This window comes from Athalia rosae, chromosome 8 (genome assembly GCF_917208135.1).
Source record: "Athalia rosae chromosome 8, iyAthRosa1.1, whole genome shotgun sequence".
Lineage (NCBI taxonomy): Eukaryota > Metazoa > Arthropoda > Insecta > Hymenoptera > Athaliidae > Athalia > Athalia rosae.
Window position 1 is genome coordinate 3,161,386 of NC_064033.1, and position 21,801 is coordinate 3,183,186.

The 21,801-nt window shown below is 42.5% G+C and overlaps 1 protein-coding gene across 6 annotated transcripts in view; it reads right to left on the bottom strand.

Moving 5' to 3' along the window:
* The window catches only part of LOC105693068 (ankyrin repeat domain-containing protein SOWAHB), a 95,292-nt gene that overhangs the window by 9,185 nt on the left and 64,306 nt on the right, over nucleotides 1-21,801 (bottom strand). For 3 of the 6 annotated variants that reach the window (XR_007279883.1, XM_048659661.1, XM_048659658.1), the window contains 2 exons: nucleotides 4,228-4,326; nucleotides 4,062-4,067 (listed from right to left, as the gene is read on the bottom strand). Coding sequence is in view for 5 of the 6 variants with exons in the window: in XM_048659661.1 (XP_048515618.1) it covers nucleotides 4,062-4,067; nucleotides 4,228-4,326 (105 nt within the window). In the remaining variant the exon portion in view is untranslated. Of the gene's footprint in view, nucleotides 1-4,061; nucleotides 4,068-4,227; nucleotides 4,327-16,900; nucleotides 16,904-21,801 lie in introns of all 6 variants that reach the window. The other 3 variants (XM_025746632.2, XM_048659660.1, XM_048659659.1) reach the window with 3 other exon arrangements.

Genomic DNA, 21,801 nt, shown 5'->3' on the forward strand with positions numbered 1-21,801 from the left:
GACTGCGACAAGTGGTAACACCCTGAGAGTGTCGGGTTGGGATCGGGAGGGCAGCGAGGGTGGCTGAAAAGTCAGGGAAGAAAATAGGCCGCCGCCGAGTGTAGAGTAGAGTAGAGTAGAGAAGCGGATCGTAGCGAAGCAGAGCTTGAGCTTCCCATATAGGGGTTTTCTCTCCGGGGTCTCCTCCCTGCAGCGGGATCGGGAGATCCCCGAGCTCCCGCGCGTTTCATATATCTTTTTATACTTTTGACAATATTTTAAAGTAGCATTGTCTGGCGTTGCAAAGTGGAAGGGACGGGGCGGGTGGGCAAAGGGGGGACAGGAATATCGCGGAGCGTTGTCTCTCCTCTTCTATCCAGAAGGTAGTTTAAGGGAAAGTGGGGAACGGGGGAGAAGGGAATAGGACAGCTGCCGACCGGCCACCAATATCAAACGCGTATATCATATCACTGCTGCACTCCTCATATTATGTTACTATATTACTATATATCACTATATACATATATATTATAAACTCTTGGATTTTCAATTTTAATATTTTTCAACATCTATATAGTTCGGAAAAACAATTTTTATGAGCTTCTAAATCATGTCGTCTTCCACAACCCCCCTGCCCCCATACGATATATCGAACACGATCCCCCTTCCCTCCGCACCTCGATTTTAATTCATTTTTTTCCTCTCTCTACATTTTCGTCGGGTCGGTTGTCGCGATCATTTGCACGGAAAAACGGAAAAAGGAAAAATCAACGTACGAGAAGAAAAAAATTTCTTTCTCGCATGTGAGAAAAAAGAAATATCGCGTTTCCTTTGACTGATTTATTTTTTAACGTTCTTTTCCTTTTCTTTCCCTCCGTTCCTATCGGGTTGAAAACTTTAAAGTGCGGATTTTTATGTGGAAATGAAAAAGTATAATACCGAGGGGTCAACATATGTTCCCGGTACATCTCGATATTAGTTTATATATATATATACATATAAACCATAGACGGCGAGAGAAATGAGAAGTTGTTGCGATATTTGGCACGTGTCGTATTATGTGACGGCAGTGAATTTCACCGCCCTAATATGCGCGGTCCGTGTTTCCACGTTCGTCAAAAGAGAAGGAAAAAGATTAAAGTTTTTCATACTTTCCATTCAACCGTATACACACGCTAAACTCCCCTCATGCCGCACGCGATACCACGGGCAAGTGCAGCGATTTAAAATTCGCCCGGAAAACCTGCTCGTCCGATCGGAGCGAAAATAAATTTCGGAAAATAGTCCACCTGTCCTTCATTTTCTTTTTTTTGTTTTTCTTTCTTAAGAAAATACAATTAGGACGAATCACGGTGCATACAATTTTCATTCCTTTCATTTTTCGAATTGATTGATTTGTTCCGTTTCCTTTTTTTACGCACAGGATCCCGTGACGTGATTCTGGAATGGGTAATTTTCTCTCTCTCTCTTTCTATCTCTCTTACCGAAGTTGCTCGTTTTGCACTTGGACACATACGATATTATACACCTATACCCATCCGCACGGAGATGCATACACGTGTGTGTGGTACGACCGTTGTTCGCACGGGTTGTACTGCAGCTACAGGTTTATAAAAGGTTGCGTGCTTCGCGTATCCGCGGGTATAATATGGCGCCACACGAGCGCCTTGCTCAACGTTCGGTCGTTTTTGCCGCGATTATAAGGACGCGATCTGCGATAAGCCGAGGTATAAACAGAGAGGATGCGACTGATCCTCCGTTCAACGTCGTACAGATATAACTGACTGACAGGATCTTCCGATATAAAACGATATAGAGAGAAAAAGAAAAAAGGAAGAATAAGAAAACTAAAATCGCTATCCGTACGTTGGCGTCACAGCTGTTTTTACATCGACCGTAAGCTGGACGTCGACGATTATCTAGCAAAGCACACGCTGATCAATGTCCGGTAAGATATCGATCGATCGGGTCCGGATAGATCGAAAAATGAAAGAAAAAAAAAAAAAAAGCCCCCAATATTACTTAGAACTTGTGCATTATTGGATTGATCTGCATCGCGTGGTAGATTATTTATTTTTTTTTTCCTTTCGGACATACATCAAACGTACGTACGGCATAATAATACGTTATTATGCTTCACAGTATATTATAACAAAACGTTACAATAAACAACCGCAAAGTTAGCCGCATGGAAAGCTTTGACTTCACTATAAGGTATAAATAATTCTCAAGTTGCCGCATGTATAGCACTCGCTTTCTTATCACCGGCTGGATCAGATATCTGCGCGCCATGGCGCGGCCATTATCAAAAGACGTTCCTCTGCGTTTTTTTTTTCTCTTTTTTATTTTATTTTTCTTTTTATTTTTCTTCATTTTTTATTTTCCCTTTTTCTCATTTTTTTTTTTTGTTTCTCTCGTCTTCTTCGCCTCTCACAAGTTCTCCGCTAGCGGTCCTGCCATGCACCGCACACGTAACCCTGGGTAATGGCGCACATATTACATATGTAACGTACGTTGCCGCGCGCGGCTTACATTTCTTTTTCATTTTTTCATTATTTCATTTTTATTTCCCCTTTTTTTTCTTTCGGTTTTCAGATTCCGTCAAACACGCGTATTTTCTATATCCGTACATTCGGACGTAAGTCAGACCTGAACTGCGGTGAGCGCGCTAGATCCTACAGTCCTAGATTCTCAAGGACTGAAAAAAGATCACGAAACAAACCGCCCTACAATTGAGACCGTGTTGCACAAGATTCGCAAATTCAACCACTTCTTAGTCTTTTACAATTTTTTCGCTGTTTCATTCGCTCGAGTTTTCAAAATAATACGAGAACGAAAAATATTACACGTTGAAAAAAAGCCCAGCTGTATATTATATACCTACACTACGATATATTTTAAGCGAGGTGATTCGTGCGTCGCAGTTAATCTTTTCGAAAAGACGAATTATTTAAAAAGGAATTTTTTTTTCTCTAACCCCCATTACCCACCCTTAATATATGTTCCGTCGTCTAATTTTTTTCAACACTTGTTCGGGCACTCTCTCCTGCCAGGTTGGGACGCTCTCCGAAGTTGGCGTACACATATATATATATACCAAGGTGACGACAGCTCGACTCGGATTACACACGGGGAAAACAAACGAGCGAATGAATGAGAGGAGAGCCACGTGAAGAAGGAACGAACAAAAAAAAAAAAGATATCAAAAAGGAGGAGAGAAAAAAAAGGAAAAAATAACTGGGAGGTGGACAGGAGCCTACTCTCTACTCGGACACATCTCGCCGAGGAGTAGGACAAGTTGCGCGTTGATCCTTCGGTAAGACAGGACGACGAACGTACGTTTCTTTTTTCACGTATTTCTTGTTTTTTTCTGTGCTCTTTGTTTTTAGATATCCTGACGTAAAGCGACGCGGTTCGGTGACGACGCGCGGGCCTCAAGGGGTGAAGTCTTTGAAAAGTTTCACGAGATCATGAGAACGCGCGAGTCGGTCTGCAGGTAAATGTAAGTACGTACGTACGTACGCGTATGTAAAATATATACCCTTACGGGGTTCGTATATAGGTGTACGATACGTTCGTATCTTGTGTGCGCGTGTTCGTTTGTGTGTACGGGGAGTCATGGCGGCAGATGCCCTGTTTGTCGCGCGCCGCTAACGAGCCAAGCCTTATATAAGTCCTATAAAGAGTAAAGTCGGGGACCACACACGTTTGATCCTATCAGTTCGGTCGACTCCCTTATACCCCCGCCTGCCTAGATGGCTAGCCCCGACTTTTCTGTACATCGCCAACCGCGGTACGAACTCACTCGCGGAGGAGGATATCAAGCCGAACCACATAAAAGGACGAAAATACTCCGAGAGATCCTCTCTCTCTCTCTCTCTCTCTCTCTCTCTCTCTCTCTCAACGACGACGATGTCCGTTTGATCGCGAATCGACGCAGACGAATCGAACGTCGCGACGCCCTGGATCCACGACACATTTTGAAACGAACGAATTTTCGTTCGCTCGTAAAAATTGATTCGATCGACGAATCGAAAAAAAAAAAAAATATCTCGCAACGGAGAGAATGAAAAAAAACTCACCCCGTTCTTCAGGCAGGAATATACGAAGAAGATAAGGTGGTCGTCGAGTACGGCATGAAAAAATAATGCGAAAAGAAAAAAAAAAAAAAAATGGTTGTACATATATGTGTAATATATAATCTCGATGGAATTTTTTTCGTCGTGTAATAAACGGTTATTTTCTCACCGTAGTTTCGTTGACTCCTTTTATGTAGTCCTTGTGTGTCCCGGCGATCAGTTTTACGATGTCCTCATTTCCGTGTTTCGCACCCCAGTGCAATGCGGTCTGTAAAACGATGACACGAGAATTTAATTAAAATCCTACGGCGAAAATTTATATGGTAAAATTTCCCATGGTGTTATAATATATCGTTATTACACGTGTATATATATATATATATATACATATATAAAATCGGCGGTGGTTCACGCGCGTTTTCGCACCAAGCGATTTTGGGTTTGTATAAAGTCATCGTCGTGGCAATTCGTAAAAGCGTCACGACGACGCTGCGTCCCCCCCGCCCAAACCGCAGTTTCGCGGTTATACGTATGAATATAAATACGAATACAGACGTAGGAGTTTTCCGTCGTCACCCTGTAACACCGTTACACGTCGAGACCGGGTATAATATAACGCTCGGTTTTACGCAAGTTTTCTGAAAAAAACGTTATACACCAAATGTTAGGTAGACACGAGTCGAGCAGCTGTAGTGTATTTTGAGAAACACGCTTGAAATATTCGCGAATTAAACGATCGGGTACGTCGTCGCCCCGACGATTTTGCTCAATGGTCACGCGAAGACACACTTTCAAATTAACGCGAAAACGCATAAAGATCATCGTCATCTACCTCCCCCCCCCCCCCCCCCCCCTTCGCCTCAACGTCCGCCAACCCCGCGGCTTTTGAACTCGGTGGCAAAAAAAAAAAAACTTTTTTTTCGCAAGTAAAAATTTCATTTTTTCCTTTCGGAATTCGTCATCATCATCATTTTTTTTTTCTCATTTTCATCCCACACCTACGCACGTGCAGCAGCAGCGCAGTCGTCGTCTGTTGCTCGAGTATTTATACGGACTTCTCTTTCGATGCCGCAAAAATACAGGAACGACGACGTAGGACGACTACAGAAAGCGCGTTCTCTCATTTATATGCAGGGCAGCTGATTAATTGAGTTGAAAATTTTTTGTTCCTCGATGAATTTGATTATCGTATATACGCGGAGCGAAAGGTTCCCCTCCCCGTCCTGTACATATAGAGCCGCTCTGAGTTCCTTTTGCAGCTACTACTGATCCTGATGCTGTGGGCCGGGCGCTGCCAACATCTGCAGTCGCAGACAGGCGCGCTCGTGGCGCGGGTGAGACGCGAGATGTGAAACTCTGCAGGAGACGGACGAGAGAGAGAGAAAAGCAAAAGGAAAAACGTTCGGGGTAAAAACAAAAAAAAAGAAAAGAAAGAAAAAAAGAAAAAAAACATACACGGGGGGGAAGGAGGGTAGAACCACGTGAGATAGATACGTCATGTCAACCTGCGCGCGGACTCGACTCCGTGTCTCATTAAGGATGGAAAAACTTCGTTTCAACCTTAACGAGGCGACGCGCCTAATCACCGGGGGTATATAACGGACACAACGCGCCTCTACGCTATATACCGCGTTGCAACCGCGTATATATATATATATATATATATGTAGGGATCATTTTCTGCACCAGGTAGACCGAGCACGGGGCGCACACTAATATACGTAGACACGTATACACGGCTGAGCCTGCAGCTGATGCTCGCAGGTTGTTCAAAGTTCATCATCATATTATATCCCGGCCATTGAAACGAATCGCGTAAGGTCCCCGCACACTCTCGCGTGTCTTTCGCGATGCGTATTTTGCATATCATTATTAATATACGTCGTACCTACGTACACGTACGTGAAACGTGATGAAAAAAAAAAAAAAAAAAACAATAACTTGCGCATTACCGCCGATATCGTGTGAGAGTAATCGCGCTGGACTGGGGACGAAATTCACCGCAACGAAAAAACGAAGAGAAAATATATCGTGATCGGTAATCTCGTCCGATACGCAGATTTTCTTCCCACGACTTTTCTCGCGATTCGATTGAGTTTTTGTCGGGGGATGCAAAAGTCGGGAATGCGGGTGATTAAGTTTTGTTCGTTCGCGAATAATATGCCGTTCGAATGCGGTGAATATGGAGAACGGTGTGTACAGAAGCGTGGAAGAAAAGTTTTTTCAAGTCTTTCTCGGTTCGCGGGCAGTTTCTTCGCTGCCGCTGATGTATGCGACCGATATAGATATCTCAGCGGTGGAATTTGCGTTGAATTAGCGTATAATCGGCGGGCCGATCTGTTCATACGGAATCCCGCGCGGCCGTAGCTTTTACACGTGTCCGTTTGTCCGTATTCTCTCTGCGCTAACACAATATTTAGTGGTCGCGGGTTCAACCGAGGCGGCTACTTTTCAGAAGGACGGCGAAGAGAGCTGCTGCCGCTGCAGCTCCAGAGATCGCAAGGTCCCGAAAAGCACCAGAAGCCAACGACCAACGGCAGCGGCGGCGGCGGCGGCGGCGGCGGCGGCGGCGGGAGGAGCAAAAGTTTCTTCCCCCCCAGGTTATACCGATTTTTCTTACGTTGGGTACGCGCGCGCGTCCCACCGATCGCCCGAAATAGCGTAGTAGCGTGTACGAGAGGTGGCATTATATACATACGTATAGGTATATATAAAACCCCGTGGGATTCGCGCGAATTTTATATTCTACCGCCGCGCGTCGTCTACCGGTACGCCCGGTGCGCGCGATTCCCCGCATACTTTGTTCTAATAGAATATAAACCGAAGGCTGCAAACGAAAACCAGAAGCCCGAACATCCTTCTGGTCCGGTTCTTACTCGCGACCTTTTGCCTGGGCATGCGGCGGGGCCCGCTCGAGGGAGAAAATATTTCTCCGCGTCCTCGTATCGCGCATATATCGCCGTGCGCATATCTCTTACGTGCGCACGTTACCTACCTACCTATACACAAGTGTATACAAAAGCGGGGTAAATGCTAGCAGGTACGTACGTAGCGCTTTTTTGCAAGTTTCAAATTTTTCTCCTCTCGTTTGTAATCCTCGAGCCGACGAAACAACGCGTAGCCTGGAAAAAAAATCGACGCGACACGCGCGTTTCGAATCGAGTTTTTTCGAGATTGAAAATTTTTCATTTTCGTCTCTCGCCTGTCTCGCCACGTCTTCCGATCGTAGTTCCTCGTCGACCGATCGATCGGGTTGATTGTTCGATTCGAATTGCGATTGTTCCGAGAAAGAAGTGTCGGCTGGCGCGTGCCTTCCTATTAGTATTTGATTTTTTTTTTCTCTACTTATTTCTCTATTCGTTTCTTTATTCCTAATCATTTTCTCGCTACTCGTCGTAGGGTCTGGAGAAAGGACTTGAACGGCGACTAATAAAGCTTGTATCGGTGTACGAGCAGCCTCCGGTCACGCATCGCGTTATACGGTCGGCGTCGCGTCGGGCGCCACGATGTCAAATCTTTCAGAGACGTCGTGGAAGAACTGACGTCGTCTTCGAGCGGCGCGTGCTGTGGCGCGTGTCTTCAATCGTTGATCAGCAAAGGAGGCACCGAACATCCGTAAAGATTTGTACGCAACAATAATAATAACGATAAACGTATCCGCTCGATCGTTGAATATCATTTACGTCGATTATTCGATCGGTAAGATAATTTATTGATTGAAAAACTCGTCGCTCCGTCGAATCATCCGATCGGTTTCCATTTTCCCCGCAGCTCGCTTCGTAACCCCATAAATTTCTGAATCAATTTTCTCGCCATGAAAATGCATTTGATTCGATTGGAAAAAGAACTAGTTAAAATGGAAGGTGATATCCCTGTATTTTTTTTTTCTGTGGGTTGCGATTTTCCGTCAGCCCTTGGATTTCACGGGATGATAATTCCGCAGTAGTCGCGGCGCGTGATATTCGCGGTTTGAGATATTACCGCCGTTACGTACGTTGACAAGAGTAAATTCCTGTTATATTGCCGCGGGATGTGCACTCGGGGGTTTTGCAGGATGCATAATAACGTACGGTAGGTACCGCGACATTCTCATGCGCGAGAGCTGCCTGCCGTCGGTGTTCTTATTATGATCCGGCTCGTGTTTCATCCGCGTCGATTCAACCCCCGTACCGTACTCTCGTCCGATTCTCCTTTCTTGCCGTTAAATAATTTTCCGCACCTACGACTGTTTGTCCAATTGTTGAATAGCTCGGTCCACGCCCCCCACGTGTTTCATCCCGTACGCACGTCCTCCACATATCGCGGGAAACGTAACGCAATAAATACAGTTGCCGTACTGCAACGTAACGTATCGCGTTGATCGATCGTGTTTCCTTCTATTCTCCCCCGGATCCCCCCGCCCCGCGACCCCCTGAAAATGATGTTATCCGAGAGGATCGCGCGTATCCTTTGCATACGATTGCAAATATTTTACGATAGTAGCGGTTGCGAACGAGATGTATTCGCATCTTTATATACATCGATATCGTACAACAACACGAGGAGTAATTGAAACGCCCCCCGGTACACTTATACTCTTCGTTCGTTGTTATGTAAATTGAATAATTTTCAGCATCGTTTCGCGTCGTTTGACGGGGGAAATGGCACAACGTTTAATGCCCATCGTCCGCCACTCACGATCCACACAATCCAAGATTTTACACCGTGAAATATCCGCCTAGCGATCGCACGTTTATGGTTGAAAAAAGAAACCTCGGTTAACGCCCCCCCGCCCCACCGCATCTGCGACTCGTTGAATTTATACAATCGTTATCTTGTTTTGATAAGAAAAAAATTTATATACATACGCGTATTTATATGGGTTATCGAACGAACAAATTTAATTGCCTGGCAAATGGCCGACGTTTCCTACCAATCGGCGGAGAGAATAATTATCTATTTGTTTTATTTTATTTATTTTTTTTTTTTTGCTATTATCGTTGGACTTTCCTCAGCTTGGTCGCAAAAAACGATTTTACAATTTTATATAACAGCGAATTCATGTTAATCGTTATAATTCTAATGGAACAAACTTGTCGACATATCCCGGAGGTAAGTGTACATACATATAATATGTACAAACACACACACGAACACACACCTGTATATACATTATATATTTTACACAGGAAATAAAGAGTATTCAAGTTTGCGTCTATAATTATTCCCGTACAAAGAGTAACTCTGTTCGACAAACCGCAAATCCGTGCGTGTGAAAAATTAACAATTTTTTCTTCATTGAAACCTCCTTCTTTCACATATTCTGATCATCCGAATGGGTTTTTTTTCGAAAATCGTTGACGAAAGAAAATAAACGACGTCCGCTTATATTCGGAAATCTGTCGAGGACGTTCGACGATCGGATTAAATTTACCCCTCGAATTGCAGCAGTTCGAATGTCCACCGGCTCGTTATATACGTCGAGTCCAGATGGACACACGCGCGTACATCCGTAGAGGAGAGACTGTAACGTGCAGAAACCCGCAGGTGGTTTCCGCACTGAGTCGGGAAACTACAAGACATTGCCATCAGTGTATAGACAAAGAGATTCTACCGAAGTACTCGTCACACCGTAGGACAATTCCCATTAGCGATGCCCATTAGCTTGACGTACTGTTTAGCCTCGACCGGACGCGGATATTCCTGGTTAAACAATATGTCATGGAAATCCTGTGTAAAGTATTCAAGTAATTCGAAACCTATTTTCTCTCTTTCGTATCCACTCCCGACAACGATTTTTTTCCTTTTTTTTTTTTTTTCGCGTCTCTCCGTAATTAAGATTCAATTACATTCGAACGAGTCGGAGTCAAGGATTAAAATAAAGCGAGAACAAAAATCGCTAATTTCGAAGTCCGAAAGAGTCACGACGGTGGAACAGTTTCGAAAAAAATTGTCTAGAATTTTCGGAACCGCTGATCGTTCGATCTCGGGATATTTTTTACCTCGATAAAACGCACGTTACCCCACCGCGTTAATTTTTTTTCCCCCCAAACCCCCGAACGGTACGTTCGTTTCGGTTCGCTCTATCGGCTTGCACAATCGACCTCAAAAACTACCCGCAAAATACCCAATTAAGTACCTCGGCCACCTCTGACGTCCAATAAATTGCGGTTCCGATCTGCAAATTTTACCTGTTGCAAAATTCCCAACGTTACACAACGAATTTAACGCGATGTCCGCGGTACGCCTACGTCCCGAGTAAAAATTGCGTCAAATTTTTGTCCACTTGCAAAAATTTAATTCCATCAAACGTCGAGTGTTTTTCTTCGCCTGTTCTCGCATGCGTACCTAGAGACATAAAAATAACGTTACGAGCGAAATTCGGACGGGAAGTTTCGTTCTCACTGCGGGGGTCGGGGTTAGCGAATCGATGGATTAGCGGGAGATTTAGCAATTAGCGAAGTCGGAGTGTGGAATATTTATAATACAAGTTTCGCTTTATATATGTATATAAAAGCGATCGGTTTTCTCCCTCGTCCGTTATACGTGCGAGCGCGGAGGTATGTAGGACCTCTGCTGCACATATACAGAGCCGGGATTTTGGGATCGGTATAAAGCTCGGCTTCGATTTCAAGTCGAGTTCGCCGGGCGAACGGTGCCCGGATAGGGTGAATAGAGGGGCGGCGGGACGGTGGAGCGGAGAGAAATGAAGGGGTGAAACTGTAAGCCGCTTTTCAAGCACCCCTGCAGGCAACGAGGAACTACTAGGCTGTATATGTACGGTGTATATATAGTAGTAGGAGGACGATTAGGTAAACCTGGGATTAGTCGCCGGCGTCACTCCGCTGCATTATATCGCCCACCCCAAAATTGGAAGCAAGTAAGAGAAAGATCAAGCCGAGAGAGAGGGAGAGAAACGTTGGGCGGAGGGATCGGCCGCGCTGTAGACGCGGATTGATTGAAATCATCTATATATACGTGCATAGGGTGGTTGTCGCCACTGATAATGCTGTACCCTGATTTACATGATTGGATTTGTATTACGAAATTGAAACTACCTCAACGAAATTTTGTAACATAAATTCCGAAATCGCAGCATCGGGGGTGTCTTTGAAGGTTTCGAAATTATTCGAAGGACTCGATCGGTCTTTTTTTCTTTCGTCCTTTCGTTGAGCGCGTGCCCAACAAACGTACGGTTGTACATCCACTAATTAACGACGGTTAAATCCGATTAACGACGACGCTCAAATCGTCGAGGATAGATTAAGAGAGTTTCGGATGAGCGGTTGTATAAGATGTAAATCTGAACATACCTCGCCTACAGTCCCGCATTATACTTCAATCTCAAGTAAATTCCATCATCCCTTAAATAAATGTACACTGATTCGTATTAATTGATTTTATTTTACGATCATAAAATTAAAGGATCTTATCTTTTACGGATTTAGTATTGGACACGCGCGATTCGATTCAGATCTTTTACTTCGTTCATTTTGGTCTTTAATTCCCAATTTTTTTTTTTTTTGTTTTTTTTCTTTACGCACGGGCCGGTGAGTGTTTTATTTCAATTCGAAAACCATGTATCACATATATTTATACCCCGTACGCGCGTGGGTATTTTGTACGCGCATATTTTTTGTTCATTTAATTTTTTTTTTTTTAATTCATATTCCAACGTTATGCGCCACAGCAGCAGCAGCAGCAGCTGAAAGTCGTTTTTAAAAAAATTATATCCGACACGGCTAATAAAGTATTTCTGTATGGTTGCATTATACATATCGTATCGTATGGTACGTACACGATATCGAAATCGCGAGACGTTCGTTTTTACCTCGGTTAAAAGTATGCGGGGAATGAAAGTGGATTTGGTTCGTTCCCTCCCGCGAAAATATACAAATAATCGCACGAATATTTGATAGTTCGATCGAGAAATTCCATCAATCGAAATAAATTGACAAAAAAACTGTATGCGTAACATTCGTTGGAGAAATTCATGAGAGCTAAGAAAGGGAAAAAAAAAGATCTCGTGGTTTTTCGAGAGAAGACAGAATATTGCCCCCCCTTACTTTTTTCTCCCTTCGCGGCCCCCGTCCCCCCCTAGAGAAGGTTTGGTATATTCTCGTATCTGCATGCCTTGAGATCGTATCGTATCACCTCGAGAAACCGCGGGCTGCTGCTGCTGCTGCTGCCGTTTGCTTTTGCAGCAAAGAGCCGTCCGTCCTTTGTAACTTTTTTTGGTTCTTTCTCCTCCGCAGGAGCTGGTGTCTTCTTCGCGGATTTATACCGCTCGTTTTTTACCGGTATAGGAAAAGGGTGGGGAGTGGAATCTCGCGGTGGTAGGAAAAAATTCAAGGGTTTTTCGAGGACGGGAGAAATTTTTTCTTTCCCCGCATCTCCGCCGTCGTGATATCGTTTTTCGTTGGGGTAAAGATTAGGGAAGGGGAGAACAAAGAGATAGAGAGAAAAAAAAAAAGGGGAAATTTTGAGTCCCGATTTCGATCCAATTTACATGACGTTATCCGAGATTAGAATCGCGCGTGTAAAAATCTTTATAATCTTTTACCGAAAACCAATTTTCGGATATATACCGATTCCGAATGTTGTACCAATTACGCGCTTCCTTCCACTCTCAACGCTAATTGGATAATTTGAGAGGCTCTTTTTACCTTCCCATCGTATAAAGTGCGGCGATACGTACGTACGTACGTACCCTGCGCTGCATGCGCGACGGCATGGAGCGGGCAACCTTTTTACTCACGGCCCATTTCATCCCTCGGGTAAACGTTTATTGTACCGCACAATCGGCATTATAAAAACCTCTCTACCTGTCATCGGTTTCGTACCTGTAGCTGCGGATCGGACGTTGTACAATGGTGAAAAATCGGTTCGAGACTCGGCTCACAAATTTTTCACTTCTAAAAATCTTTTTTTTCTTTCTTTCTTTTCTTTTTTTTTTTTGATGTGTATAATAAACTTCGTCGCTCGGACCGGCGGGAAGGGTCCGTAAAATTAGTGTATCGGTACCATACACAAGGCAGACGCCAGGAAAGACGTTCGGAGCTCTCGTTCCATTTTTACCTTTTTTTCTTTTCGTTCCGTTTCGTTACATTTTTTTTTCTATTTTTCTTTTCTTTTTTCTTTGAAAAGGGGGGAGATGGCGCCTGCCGTGGAAGCTGGATACGGGCCGTCCTCGTAAATCGGCGACAATGCAGCGGGTGCTGTTCCCGCTGTTGCTGCGGTTACAATGGATAGATGGGCCGGAGGAGAAGTTTCGCTGCCGCCGCAGTCGCGCGCATTGGAAGTGCATTGTGACCGTAAGGGACTCAGAAGTAGTCGTCGGGTGGGTAGGTATCGTTGTCACAGAGGTACCGCCATCAAACCGGCACAATGGGACTTAAGTAATCGTACCGTTTAGCCGCAGATTTAATGGTTTATTAAACGACAATTTACCGTAAAATGGATCAGTCGGGGGGAGGGGGGGGGGGGGGGGGGGGGCCAGTTTTACAAATTGAACAATCGTAATCTGGTTAAAACCAATAATTCAAGGATTAAAAGATTATTAACACGCCATTTACTCGATTATAAACCGGATACCAAATGCCCCATTGTGTACGCGCGCATAATTACCTTGTTTTCATATATATTCATTATTTCACGTGCATTTACCGCGGTCACTAAACCCATACCACCCGTATTATTCATCCGTCCTGGAAAAGACCCAAGATCGATTGTTTCAATCCCTGCGCATTGGAAATAATTCGATTTCTTTTCCATCGAGAGAATTTTCAGCGTTCATTTCCCACGAAGTACGAGGTAAAAACTTTTGTCGAATCTGAGAGGTGTTCGATTGTAATTTGTCTTGATCTTTCGACATTTTATCTCCTCTTTTTTTTTTTTTTTCTCTCTCGTACACGAAACTTTGACGGCGCAAGTGGAAGGGAATAAAAGAAACTAAAAAAATAAGAATTAGTAGTCTCGGGGTGGTGTTGATTATCCCCTTGTCCCGCGTTTGCGGTGTGTAGTCCGAGGTACCTATATACACATACGATACAGTCGAGAACGTTTCGTGGTGTTAATTGAAAATCACGCGCGGCGTCCTGTTTGTTAGTTTCGTATGTCGTCGGAATTGGAAATGCGCATAGATTCGACGGTTACAAATGCCCGTGGTATGGAGAGTTATTCTATTATTTCAACGGTTATGTACCTCCGTACACACAACGACCTCTTCTCCCCCCCCCCCCCCCCCATACGTCTCTCGCGGGCTTATACGAGCGCGCATATAACATTCATGTTCGGCATTGTCCTCCGTCGAACAACGAGACGCATACGTAACCAGCTCATTTAACACAATTACTTCGCTGCGGGTAACGTGCGTCAAATATCAATTCCGACTAATGCGAGTCAATAGGTATATCTATCCACCCAACTACCTGCTTCGACTACTCTCCCCTCCCATCGCATCGGATATCCAACGAAATGAATTTCGTCACCGAAACACCACCCGCGCTATTTCTCAACGCGAAACCCATCGAGCTACCCCATTTTCCCAAGCAAAGTTCGAGCGTTTCGTCTAAATTTTTGCGAAGCAAAAAAAGAGAGGAGATTACACACGACGTTTACGGGGGTGTGTGTCCGTGCGTACAGACTTTTGCGGCTGGCGACTCGTCGCCTATACGTACGGATGTTTAAAAGAGGGAGTTATTCCGGTGTCCGATGAGGGGGGCGGGGGGGAGGGGGTGGTTGTGTTTGACGGTGGTGAAGTAGCGGGCAGCAGGCATCTGGCGTGCGGTAAGCCGCTACCCGCAAGCGTTCCCGTATAGTCCCGTGAATCACGAGCGTCGTCGTATTAGCCCATAGTAGGGTACCTAATACGAACTCCATGCCGCAACCACCGCTATGACCACGAGAGCACCATCGCCATCGCCATCGCGGGGTTTCCTATAGGTGTGTGTATAATATAGGCGGGTGTACCGCCCGTATATAGTAACGCTCTACATGAACTCCGGTGTTATTGGATCACGCTCGCGGTAATTCGACGGTTCGATTTAAGGGTACGTTGTATAGATGCTACGATTATAATCTTCGCCCCGGAATCGCGTTTTCCCAGTTTCATTTACTCCAATCATTTTCTTTACCGATCGCCTACGGTTTTCACAAAAAAACGGTGGATTTTTCTCTCGATATCGTGAGAACGGAGAAATGGAAAAATTCGCGTGACGACTCGCCTCGGATTATCGAGAGTTTGTCCGAATTACTTTTCAATCTTTATGCGGCGTATAGCCTTCGATATTCGCGTATTAATGTAAGATTGGCGCGTTGAAATTTTCGTTGGTATAAATTGAACGCGCGCGGCTAATCCCTTATAAAATCCGGATGATCAAAACTGCGTATTTCCGCGCGAGCTTATATTACGCGGGGAGGATGCATAAACGTCGAAGTTTATAGCTTACACAGCTTAACTGAAAACGCGTGGGTACCTCAACACTAAATGGTTAATATTACGATCGCAAGAGGCGGCGCCCGCCATTCAATCGCTGATCGTTCGTAAGGGTAATAACCATAATTATTTAACGCAGTTTAGTAATATATATATCTATATACAAGTTAGATTAGCTCGTATTATACAATATGGGAACATCCGGGCACGTAAACAGCTCAATCGAAAATTGTGCGTACGAACGACCGACGAAAATTCAATCGGATATAATCGATTATTCAATTATAATTCAGTCAGGTAACCCCATCGCTGTATTCCCTCCCAAAATTTTATTTCAATTATTTTCATTTCATTTTGTCATATATACTTACATACTGAATTCCGTTCGCATAGCAGGTGTGAAGGGGAAGAAAAAAAATTTAAAAAACGACCCCAGGAAACGAAGAAGATAACCGCGGAGAAAGTTTCCAGTGCATGAAACAGAAAAAATTCAAACAAATTAATTAATTAATTAATTTATACCTTGATTATTTCATGTAACTACTCTAATTAAATTAAATCGATACAATGTAATATGTTAATATTATACGCGATATATTATCAGATTCTTGTACACGAGAATAATACTTCGTGCACTTATTTATTTATAATTTATTTTTTTCTATGTATAAGCACGCGTGCATTCGATGCAAGACACACGCTACGATTTTCCGTATTTATAATATAACGTTACAATTATACGTATCTACCTGTAGGCGTTGAATTTTATATCTATTTAAAACGTTACCACGATCAATCATAATCATTCTGATTATAACCAGTGATTTAATTGTCACCAGTCAGTCAAGGAGGAAAAAGTGAGAGAAAAAAACGGAGAGAAAATTCTAACGTGCATTTCGGTGCGGGTTGAGATAATAACTCTTATATACCCCGGTGTATTATGTGCACAAATATATTCATGTATCTGCCGTGCGTGTCGTTCGAGTTTTTTTTCTTTTCAGAAACCCGCGAATTTTAATGATTATAATATGCACGTATATATACATGCGATACGTGGTGTATGTACAGTTTAGTCGTTCGTACATATTTACTCGTTACACACTTGTATGTATTTCGTTCGGAGGAGGAGCTGGTTAATGTGATATACGCGGAGGTAGCAATTACATAGGAACAAGAAAAAACAAAAAAAAAAGAAAAAAGGTAGAAGCGAGTGAAAATAAAAATTCAAATTAGGCAAAAAAAAGAAAAAAAACCCGAAAAGAAGAAAGGGAAAAAAAAAATAGGTGTTGTCGATGTACTCGCGAACACATGTCGCTCTAGTGATATAGAATGTATAATTATATGTACGTATATAATACACGGAAATATGTGTATATATATATATATATTGTCACACGCCGCAGAGAAATGACGGACGTTACATTACATACTAGGTATATGGAATACATATACGTATTTATTGTACATAACGCTGACACGCACCCGGGGCATATAGGTATACCATATAAATCGCGTTATGCTGCCGTTACTACTGCTGGCTAAAGCTAAAGCAAAAGCTGAAGCTAAGGAAAGGGACTCGTTCTGTGCCGTGGCTCTGTATAATTTGACATGTTGTCGTACACGTTATTATTCAGATAGATCTTGAGATACCCGAGTCTACTACCCTCCTCTTTTTTTTTTCTCTTTTTTAATTTGTTTTTTTTTTTTCTTTTTCTATTTTATTTTATACACATAACTGTAGCATATTATAGGTATACGAGTATCCCTCGCTATACACACATTTGTAGAATGTGATATCCTCATCACGAGTAGAGAGAAAAAAAAAAAAAAAATCAGGAAGAAAAAACTTTGACACGAAAGTTAATTCTCTTTTGATCGTAGAATTGATTATTTTTTTTCTTCCCAATTTTGACACTTGGCATTGCTGTAAAATGTCTCAATCGAACTATTACTACGTCAAAAAAAAAAAAAGGATTTTGAAATTTTTCTACACTAGTTTTTCAATTTCACTGTCGGAGGAAAATTGAGAATTCGTACAGTGAGTTGTAAAATTGAGTACGAAAGAAATAACGAAAAGAGTATTATACATGAAGTGGTCGAATCCCGCGAGTGGAGCGACGTCGAACGCGACTCGGACATTATGCGTTTCTCCGCGAAAGACGTCGCGTCGGTTCGACTAATTTTGTATGGGACGATAGTTTGCCCATAGATCTACCACTGCTCCTGGCTGTTCGTTATCTCTGAGCCCGATGCTAGAAAGAAAAGAAAAGGAAACAGCAGCTGCTGACAAATCAGTGGCGGATCGTCTCCCCGGATCCTTTGATCTGCGAAATTTTGCTTTATCGCATCCCATGGCACTTTTATATACCAACGACCACACGACTACTCCCAAACTCTCCGTTCCTCTCTTCAACTTTTTCAGTTTATTCCTCTCTTTTCTTTTCTCATTTTTTTTTTTTTTCTTTCTTTCTTTCTCCCCGTGTATTTCTATGTAACAAGATTTTATCGGCAAAATATATATTCATCCTTATAACCGCGTGACAGGAGTGACCGGACGAAGAAGTTCGCGTTCGGTTTCTCAGAATATTACGTTCTTTCTATACTTTACTTTTTTTCGGTTTTTGGGATTTTTTTTTCTTCTTCTTCTTCTTCTTCCTATTCATTTCGTTCGGTCGTCGTAAATTAATATCCAACATTCCGTTCTCGTGGTGGAGTTTATTCGCGATTCTCCGATTCCCCATATCGATTGTACATCTCAAATAAAATATAATCATTTGCATAGTACGGGAGCAATTGGATAACGCACGTTGAAATTTCATCTCAAGTTGGATTTTCATTTCTTTTTTCCCCAACTCCGATATATATTCCGATACAAGATGTCTACGATTATGACATTCGTCTGCACGCTACGGTTCATTCGTATTTCAATCCTTCGTTTTTCTCCTCTCCTTTTTCTTTTCTTACCCGTTATACTTGTACGCCAGGTATTTTAATTCATCATAATTAACGGGTAATTAAGCAGTTCGTTATTCTAAAATTTAAGGACTCTCACTTGATTTTTTTCTTTTTTTTTGAGCTACCCTCCGATGAGATTTTAAAAGAACGATAAAATAGTAGTAAAAAATGAAACGATAGAATTCCAATTACTAACTTGTTTTTCCCCTAGCGTTACATGGCTACAGGTAATATGGGAGGCGAACGAAAGAAAAAGATTTCACCTGTCCCGTATGCTTACACGCCCATGCCTACGTGAATGTTGATTATTTTTTTTCTCTTCGTTTTTTCTATTCGATCGAAAACTCCAGATGTTACAATAATGACCCAATCATTTACACTTTTCAGCTTTAGATAATCCGATCACGCTCACGTGGTCTCGATATACACACGCTACACGCATATAATTATATGAAAATTTTTATCCATCGGTTACATCCGAATATTATTGAATAATTAAATTCTCATTACATAGTCCAAACGCATTCGGATAAAAATAATCGTTCTAATTTGTTCATTTTTTTTTTATCTTATTTTCTAACAAAATATATTTCAACTAGCAGCTGCCGTTGCACGCGTGTCATTCCCAATAAAAAAATTTCTACGCTCGAAGAAACGTGGGTATAACCAATCCGAATTCGCACCAGACTCTACGAACGAATGATTGAAAAATATCCCGTCAAACAAACTGACGTTCTCGACGTTAATTTGATCGAGTCGCGTTAAACGTTATTCGAAAAATGTCACTTAATTATATAGTTTGTTTCGTCTGTTTCAAGTATATTACACACATAAAACACGAGCGTATATTTGTACCGATCTGAGCATATATACGAGTCGTCGGGCGCGGCATCGGGCAAGACGTTTCGGGTCTTCGCTCCAGGAAATCAACGCGCTCGTATCCCGAGTGAAAACATAAATTAAAATATATTAAAAGGGCGATTATATCCATCAACGTCTGGCAGGTGGGATGAGAAGAGGGAGCTATACAGGCGCGATGATGCTTCGTCATTAAAGGTCCCGCGCGCGGTCGTACCTGTTCATCGCCCAGTGAACTCGAAAGTCTCGATGCACACGATGCGTCTTTTAAGCGTACGCGCACGTGTGTCCGTTCGCGGAGGGACTTCGAACCTCGAAATATTAAAAAACGAATAGGAAAGAAAAAAGAAGCCAAAACGGAAGAGTGGAAAAAAAAAAAAAAAAAATGGGCGCTGCTTTCGTATCGCATATTAATATGATATCTCGCGGCGGGGTCTATACGAGTTTAGAAAATTTTAATTACAGATCAAACAACGATCCAGTAATTAATAAACTAACGAAAATCATTTCACTGCACTTAGGAAATCTTCGTATGGGGTAATTTTCGTATTGCTAAAATGACAAATAAAATCGCACCGATTTTTTTCACCCTAGATCGGTGTATAGTGCTCGAGTTGATGCTCGTCGGTGGTCAAAAGTGAAGATAAAAATTATTAAATATATATAAATGTATTTTTTTTTCTCTTTTTTTTTTCATTTTTCGAAAGCTGTAGGTACCGGGTAGACATTACGTATATTCTATTGACGCGCAGGGCGTACACCTGCATCGGCTATATAACCCGAACATAACATCGGTTCGAGTTTAAGATCTCTACGGACTGATAGACGAGCCCCTAAACATCTACCATTATATTAAATTGTGTATATTTCCCTTCATAATTACTCGAATTATAAGCATTATGTAAATCGGTATGTTAATGTTACGGTGTACGCTGTGCACACGTATACGCGTATGCAAGGGTAGGTATATTACGGAGTCTTTCATTCCTCCCTAATTTCTCTGCGCAGTTTCCCTTCTCCATTCTGTACGCGATTTTATTTTACTCTTTTTTTTTTTCTTCTTTTCATTCGCTACAAAAATTATCAGCCCTAAACGCGTCGTCGTCCGAGGGATTATTACAGTAAGTTCGTATCAAGCGTGTGCTGAATGTTGCGTTACGCGATATACATTACGACTACATGTGATAGGTGCAGAATATTATACGTTCGTAATTTCCAGTAATCTCAATCGTTATCGAATCGTATCGCCGCTATCCTACCTACGCGTGCACATTGAAAATGCACGCTGGTGAGTTACGATATCGATGAGCATTTTTTTTTTTTTTCATCTTCCCTCGGTGTGAGGGTAAAGAGAAAGAAAAAAAAAAAAATAGGAATTAAACAAATTATTCTATAAAAACGATAAATGTCTGGCCACCGTATACCGCGAGTATTTACATAATATTTCAGATCCTTATCAAAGATTACAGTAAAGTAATTTTGAAAAGCACGTATGACGTCCTTGTAACGTATCATCATCGTGCGAGTAATCGCGTTGTATAGATATACAAGCGGGGGAAAAAACAAAACCTTCTATCGTGCATCACGCGCGAATTTGCTCGAGCTTTTACATATGCGTACATACACGTATTACATTATGAATATCAAAACGCTGTCGATTCCACTCTATGATCCATTTTATTTTTTTTTTCTTCTTTCTTTGCTCTACACGTATTATCTGTACCGTTTCGATAAAATCGAAAATAAAATATAACCTGACGTGACGGGTTGCGAAAGTGAACACAATTGATACGATGAACCGAAGCTGAGGGGAGAAAATAAATGAGAGGAAGAAGAAATCCTCGTGTCGAATTTTATTCGTTGCACGACATCACGAAAATTATACCGTCTCTCCCCGTAGGTTTGCGACACAAAATAAAGGGTGATAATTTTGTAAACCGTTTGATATTTATATACCAATAGATCGCCAGACTGGTAGCTATTACAAGCGGCGTTAGCTTTTTTTGAAAGCATAAAAAATGTGTTCACGTCGTCGGCGCAAAGAGGGTACGTATATACTTCAGTCTATCGGCAGGAGAAGTAAGTTGGAAAATCTAGCTTTTAGTGGGAAATGATTTCTCACCATTTTTTTTTTTTTTTCTTTTTTTTTTACCACCCTTTTTTCCCCTCGCCTACTCCGTAACTTTACGAGCTGCGGATTCAGCAAGCCGTCCAATTACACCTTTCGCTAAGTCGCCGCAGTTATATATACCGAGTAGAAGAAGAGGGTAGCCGGTCGTAGATTCTTCGGCCAGCTGCAGCTTCCATACCGTGCGGTCCGCGTCTTTTAATGGGCAGTTAGTTCCTACGCTAGTGTCTCCATAATCCGGTCTTTTAATTGCCCTATCGTACCTATGCCCACCTATTGTGTCTTACCCGTTCCCCTGAACACGGCGGGATTTTGTATGCTATGAGCGAGTGTGTCGTACCCTCCGTACAAACTCGGGTGGATCTCACTTTCGTCTCGGATGTGCA